The 6,665-nt window shown below is 52.7% G+C and overlaps 1 protein-coding gene across 1 annotated transcript in view; it reads left to right on the top strand.

Moving 5' to 3' along the window:
- Positions 1-4,868, top strand: part of LOC103621522 (argininosuccinate lyase) — a 7,582-nt gene extending 2,714 nt beyond the window's left edge. The window contains exons 5-16 of the mRNA XM_008640347.2: positions 216-317; positions 963-1,040; positions 1,273-1,350; positions 1,494-1,546; positions 1,878-1,940; positions 2,107-2,221; positions 2,836-2,920; positions 3,111-3,170; positions 3,436-3,519; positions 3,710-3,790; positions 4,140-4,246; positions 4,628-4,868. Of these exons, the coding sequence (XP_008638569.2) occupies positions 216-317; positions 963-1,040; positions 1,273-1,350; positions 1,494-1,546; positions 1,878-1,940; positions 2,107-2,221; positions 2,836-2,920; positions 3,111-3,170; positions 3,436-3,519; positions 3,710-3,790; positions 4,140-4,246; positions 4,628-4,778 (1,057 nt within the window). The 3' untranslated portion in view covers positions 4,779-4,868. The remainder of the gene's footprint in view (positions 1-215; positions 318-962; positions 1,041-1,272; positions 1,351-1,493; positions 1,547-1,877; positions 1,941-2,106; positions 2,222-2,835; positions 2,921-3,110; positions 3,171-3,435; positions 3,520-3,709; positions 3,791-4,139; positions 4,247-4,627) is intronic.
- Positions 4,869-6,665: the final 1,797 nt, after the last annotated feature.

The raw sequence follows: 6,665 nt of genomic DNA on the forward strand, positions 1-6,665 counted from the left end.
CTCTGTATTCCTCCCCCACTTCACTTCAGGAGACCTCAGACCAGAGTGGCCTCTGGAACTCTTCCTGGAGGGCAAGAAATGGTGACATTGCCACATAAATACAACCAAATGATGAGAAGATGATTTCCCTTCCCATCACACAGGACAAGGAGGGGTTTACCTTGCAGTCACTGCATTTGTCACATTCTGTGTGGCCTGACTGTGGCCAATCTCCCACAGGTTGTGACTGACCTGAAGCTGTTCATGAAGAATTCCCTCTCCATCATCTCCACGCACCTCCTGCAGCTCATTAAGACGCTGGTGGAACGCGCTGCCATGTGAGTCCTTTTCCACAGTCCCTGTTTTCCATAACTTTGGCCTTTTTGGGGCAGGAGACTCCTGGGTTTGTCCTTTGTCTGACCCCACTGGGCAGCAGCAAGGTCTCCTGTGCAGGGAGTTACAGCCAGGCAGTTTGGGGTAGCCCAGGGAGCACAACAGCCCCTTTTTCTCCAGAATTCACTTCACAGAAACTCTCCTCATCCCTCAGAGAAACCTTCTTTCATCCCTGGAAAAGGAGTTGAGGTGGGAGGTCCACACAAGGTTTTAGAAGGCACCAAACCCATCTGAAGGAGTGGGGAACACGTTTCAGGTTTTTCTGGCTGAGAAAAAGCTCAGCTGTGTTACCTCCCTGTTTAGCTCTGCTCCTGGCACTCCAAACCTGTGGTGGACTGGGGAATCCTTGCCTGCCACAGGGGGATTGCTGCTCCAGGCAATTTTCCAGGCAGCCCAGGGCAGATTCACCACACTGGAATAGCTAAACCCAGTGTGCTTGGCTTGAAAGATGACAGGGAGAAGAAGAGGTCGACCCTTCAGCATCTCATAGGCTGAAAACGCTCAGTTTGTGACCCTGCCAGGAGCCCTGGTGTGTTCCTGTCCCTGCCCTCCTGTCCCTGCTGCTCACCTCTCCCTCCTTTCCCTCCCAGAGAAATCGATGTGATCCTGCCTGGCTACACCCACCTGCAGAAAGCTCAGCCCATCCGATGGAGCCAGTTCTTGCTCAGGTGAGCACCTCCCACCCTCTCCACCCTCGGGGCCCTGCTCTGCTGAGGGGACAGCCAGGGGTGGTGACAAACCAGAGGGAACCTCACAAACTGGAACAGGAATTCCCTGTGTCCCTTCCACTCCAACCTCATGTTTAAGGGTAGATCCCAGGCTCCAGGCATGGCAGCACAGGGATTGGAAAAAAGAGACATTCCCTAATTTCATGGCTTTCTCCCTGTTGTCCTTCCCCAGCCATGCTGTTGCTCTGACCCGGGATTCTGAGCGCCTGGGAGAGATAAAGAAGAGGATCAATGTCTTGCCTTTGGGAAGGTAAGATCTACCCTTTTGGTGATCACCGGGCCTTGCTTTGCTCTGCAAAGTCTTCAGGGGTGCCTTCCCTGCTTCCCAGAGCTCAGCTTTGGATGGACAGGAAAGGCTTATTGCATGATTTCTGTTTCTTTCTTCCCTGGCAGTGGAGCTCTGGCTGGAAACCCTGTGGAAATCGATAGAGAGATGCTGCGCAGTGGTAAATGTTATCCTGGGACTGAGGGGCATGGGAGTACCTGTCACACCTGGGAGGGAGGGAATGGCACCATAATACCCCATCCTGGAGCCAGAGCCTTTAATTTTCCAGGATTTTTGCTGCAGAGAGACAGGCAGTGCCTGTGAGGTGGGAGGAGGAAGAGCTACACCTGCTGCACTCTGGCTGTCTGGGTTCATAAGAAAAACCCCACTAAACATGTTTGTGTTCCTGGGACTGCTCAAGGGCTCTCAGTCACCTCCTCTGGGGCAGCCTGGTGCATTCAGGCTCCTGTCAGGGCCAGTGTGACCTCCTGTGTCCATCCCCTTCCTTGCAGAGCTGGAATTTGCTTCCATCAGCCTGAACAGCATGGATGCCGTCAGCGAGAGGGACTTTGTGGGTAAGCACAGGCAAATCTTCCCAGCACTGTGGGAAGCAGCTCCTGACACCTTTCCAGTTAACTTAACAAGGGGCTGAAATCCAGCACTAGGAGCAAAGGCCCAGTCAGGGTTCTCTGAGTTTTCCAAGCACCTTTTCCCCCTCCTCATTTCCTGCCTTCCGTGCAGTGGAATTCCTCTCAGTTGCCACCCTGCTGATGATCCACCTCAGCAAGATGGCCGAGGATCTCATCATCTACAGCACCAGCGAGTTTGGCTTCCTGACCCTCTCTGATACCTACTGGTAGGTTTTTGGTCTCTCCTGGGGGATTCTCCTCAGCTCTCCCACCCTGGGAGGGTGAGGCAGTGGTTGGGGTCTCTCTGTGCATGAGGCTGACCCAGCATCAAGAGCTTTGCACAAAGGCACCCTCAGGGTGAATATTCCTCAGAAATGCTCACTTATTCCTGATTCCCATAAGTCAGCCAGGTCTGTGTTCAGCAACTGCTGGCAGAGAGAACTTCCTGCTGTGCTGGGAATGCTGCCAAAGCCCTTCCTTGCCTGGCTGGGATTGCAATCCCAACAGACTCCTTGTCTGCAGGGTGGCACAACCACAGCCCTCCCTCTGTGAAGTCACATCAATGCTTAGTCTGGCCTGCTGGTACCACCCTGGAGGAGCTTGGAGGGAGAGCCTCCTTTTAACTCTGTCTTTGAGGGGTGGGACTCTGTGGGAGCGTTGCAAAAGCAAAGGCTTTGCTGTGGGAAATACGAGAATCTTGGCACACTTCATTCATAGATTTCCTACACCCTAAACAGGAGTACAAGGAAAGGGGATTTAGAGGTTTATTTTGGAGGGCTGGATCAGGGATTTCAGCCAGAGGGTCTTGCTCACCATTGCACTCCACACACTTTCCCTTCAGCTCTGGCAGTAGTGTGATGCCTCAGAAGAAGAATCCTGACAGTCTGGAGCTGATCCGCAGCAAAGCCGGCCGAGTGTTCGGACGGGTGAGCCCCAAAAAGGAGGAAGAGGGAGGGAAAATTGCTCATATTGGGGCTGGAGAATCCTCCTTTTTCTTGCCTTTTCTTTTCTAAAGAGCTGTGTCCAGTGCGGGCTCTCGAAGTGGGCTCTGGACCTGCCCTGAGGCTGTGCTTTGCTCTGTTCCTCACTCCCTGCCTCTCCTGTTTCCCTCTGCAGCTGGCTGCAATTCTCATGGTCCTCAAAGGACTCCCGAGCACCTACAACAAGGACCTGCAGGTAAAGCCTTTGTTCCTTTCCACACCATCTCTCTGAGCAGACACAGCTGTCTCCTACTCTTGAGCTGTCCCACCACTCCATTTCTCTGCACAGCCCCTGGCTGGGTGCTGGGAAAGGGGCTGAGGCAGGGGATGCTGCAGGAGACACCCTGAATGCCATGGCAGGAGCCTCTGGGATCACATCCCTGCTCTGCTGCCTGGGCTGCTGAGCCTCTTGTGCTGCACCAGGCTGGCTCAGAGCCATTTCCATCGTTGTTCCAACACAGGAGGACAAGGAGGCCGTCTTTGATGTTGTAGACACCCTGAATGCTGTGCTCCAGGTTGCCACTGGAGTGATTTCCACCCTCCAGGTAAGGATTCACTATGGAACATGGAGCACATTCTGTGAGTAACACGGGGGACAGAGCTCCAGGCTGGTTCTAAAGTGAAAACTCTTCAGTACCTCACCCACACTGCTCATTTTGGTCCCTCTTAGAGCTGAAGTGCTCCAAGGAAGAGCTGATTATAGATAACATCTCCCTCTGTCCGTCCTTTCTGCAGATCAACAAGGAGAACATGGAGAAGGCACTGAGCCCTGAGATCCTGTCATCTGACCTGGCTCTCTACTTGGTTCATAAAGGAGTAAGTACCAGAGGGAGAGCTGGAGCTGGGATTTCTTTGGATACAGAGGAGCTGCTCAGTGAGGAGCTGGGATGAGGCCCCTCTGTTCTGTCCCAGGGTGATGAGCAGTCAACAACCACAAAAGCTGAAAACACATCCTTTACATGCATCTCAAGGGACTTCATAGTAATTTACCCCCAAATTACTTGATCATAATTTATTCCTAAATCCACCCAAGCAACCCCAGATTCAGCTTGCATTGCCCTAAAGGGAAAACAGGCCAGCCAAAAAAGGCAGCACATCCATTTTTCTAATGGAAAAGCAGCCCAGCTGCCTGGTCACTGACTGCCACCTCTGCTTCCCCCGGCAGATGCCCTTCAGACAAGCCCACATTGCTGCTGGCAAGGCCGTCCACCTCGCCGAGACCAAAGGCATCACCATCAACAATCTCAGCCTGGAGGACCTGAAGAGCATCAGGTTTGGATCTCTGTTATTTCACTTCCCTGCACAGGCAGGGAGCAGCCTCCCTGAGCAGCCTTCCCAAAAGTGCCTCAAAATCCTCCTGTCCTGAATATCAAGGGCTGCTCCTCCTGGGGCTGAAAACACTGGAGGGGGACAATATCAGCTCCATTCCACTCCATCAGGGCATGGGCAAGAGTTATTGGGAGGGGCTGGGAGACACTCCTGCCCTAAGCAGGAAGCCCCCAGAGGGGTTTGGCTCTGAAGTTCCTTGGAGTCCCCTTGGACTGTCAGCAGAAGGGCAGGAGGATGCCCTGTCCTCACTCCCTCAGCCTCTCCACAGACACTGGGCATATGGAACAGCCCAGAGCCCCCTGACAGCCCTCCCTGTGCCCCCAGCCCCCTGTTTGGCAGCGACGTGGCGCAGGTGTTCAGCGTGGTGAGCAGCGTGGAGCAGTACACGGCCGCGGGCGGCACCGCCAAGAGCAGCGTGTCCGCCCAGATCGAGCAGCTGCGGGAGCTGCTCAAGAGGCTCAAGGAACAGGCTTAGAGTGTGGGGAGAGATCCCGTGCCTGCAGCGTTGTGCCTGTGCCACTGGTCTGGAGTTAATAAACACTGGGGTGTCTGTAGTTCACTGAAATTCCTCTCTTGTGTCTTGATTCGTTGGGGCATGGTTGGGCTGAGCTCAGAATGTGGGCTCTTCCTTCCTTCTGGGTATGTGTCTCTTGGAGGGGAGGCTGGCAGACTGGGATTGTCCCTTTTCACTCAGCAAAGCTCCTTTTCCAGCCCAGCCTTGTGAAGCTGGAGTTTTGCTCAGCCCCTTCTCCCCGTGCTGAGGCAGCAGCACGTTGTTGACTCAGAGCTGCAGGTCTGGAACACACACAGGGAGTAGAAGTAACAAAGGTGTTGCCTCACCAAGTTTAGGGCAAGGGCTGCAGCACAGACAGGACACACTGCCAGCAGCTAAATCTCCAGCCAAAGTACCCCAGGAGACACAGAGTTCTTGCACCTCTGGAGCATTTGTGCTTTTAACACGTGGAAGAAGGATCAGCAACAGCAAAATTCCCTTTTTTCAACACTTCTCACTGCTCTCAGTCTCTCCTTATTCTGGCCCTAAACCAAATCCATTTTCCTGGCATTTAAACAGCACATTTCAGTTACCTTTCCACAAACCTCCTTTGTGTTTGCTCCTTTCCTTCCTGCTGTGTTCCTGTTTTGGCTCATGTCTCGCTCTCCAGACTGGTCACCTGTAGCCAGGAAATCACTTACGCACACTCAGCTGCCAGGCTAAAGGAACAGGAAAGCCACAGGTAACACCAACAGTCAACACCTGCAGAGTCAGAAGAACAGAAATTTCCTCATCTCCACCTCACAGTTGTTTTTTCTCCCATAAACTTTCCTGATCTGTGCCACTCCCCTTATTTTTCCTATTTGTATCTTCCTCTCCCTTCAGAGCCTCAGCTGAACAGATTTTTTCTTGCTCCCAGCAGCAAATGTCTGGCATTGTCCCTCACGGCTAGTGCTGGGTGACACGTGGCCAAAATGAAAGGAAAAGGGAAGTAGCAGATTACCACATTTTAGTCTCTTACTTAAATAAGTAGTTTACAGTCACTGGTACTTTCCACCCATCCACCCCTTTTCTTAGAATTGTGAAATAATTGAGATTAGAGGGGCCCGTGGAGGTGTCTGGAGCTCCACAGACATTTCAGAGTGTGGTCCATGGTGTCTCCAGACTTTCACCATCACCCTTCTCTGACTCGTTGGGATTTAGGTTTTGGTCTCAAACCCCGGCTCATTACAGGCCACAGGAAGGCACCTGAGCCAGGAATTCACTCAGGCTGATTATCAGCTGGGTCTCTCTGGATGTAAATCTAGTGCTCACCATTCTTCCAAACCCTCAGAAACCTCCTGTCAAAGCCTGGAGTATGGACATCCATAAAGGATGAACGTGAAAAAAAAGCATTAAAAGTGAGGGACTTCAGAAGAGGAAGGAATCTGGCAACAAAACGGTTCAAAGAGGTTTTCTAAGGGTAGACAGCGTGATGCTCTGTGCATCCTCAAACCTGAAAGCCTGAAAAAGAAATAATCATAATTGGAAATGTTTGAGAAGCGGTGAATTAATTGTTGGCTACCTACAGAGTCTGAGCCTTGCTCCGGATGGATACTGAAGGCACTACCCTGGAAATCCAGCTGCAAAAGGACCTTGCGGGGCAGCCAGAGGCAGCTGGATGTCACTGGCAGCGTCCTGGAGCATCCCCATGCACAGCCGTGCAATCCCAAGGACCTGGATTAGGCTCCTTCCCGCCTGAATTATGACAACGGGGCTGGTTAAAGGACAGAAAACCCCGAAGGGGACAAGAAAACGGGGACGCCACTCCTGAGCGTCCTGTAAAGCGCAGGGACAAGCCGTGCCACTGCACAGCAGGACCGGGAGCGG

This window comes from Corvus brachyrhynchos, unplaced genomic scaffold, assembly GCF_000691975.1.
Source record: "Corvus brachyrhynchos isolate BGI_N302 unplaced genomic scaffold, ASM69197v1 scaffold99, whole genome shotgun sequence".
Taxonomy (NCBI): Eukaryota; Metazoa; Chordata; class Aves; order Passeriformes; family Corvidae; genus Corvus; species Corvus brachyrhynchos.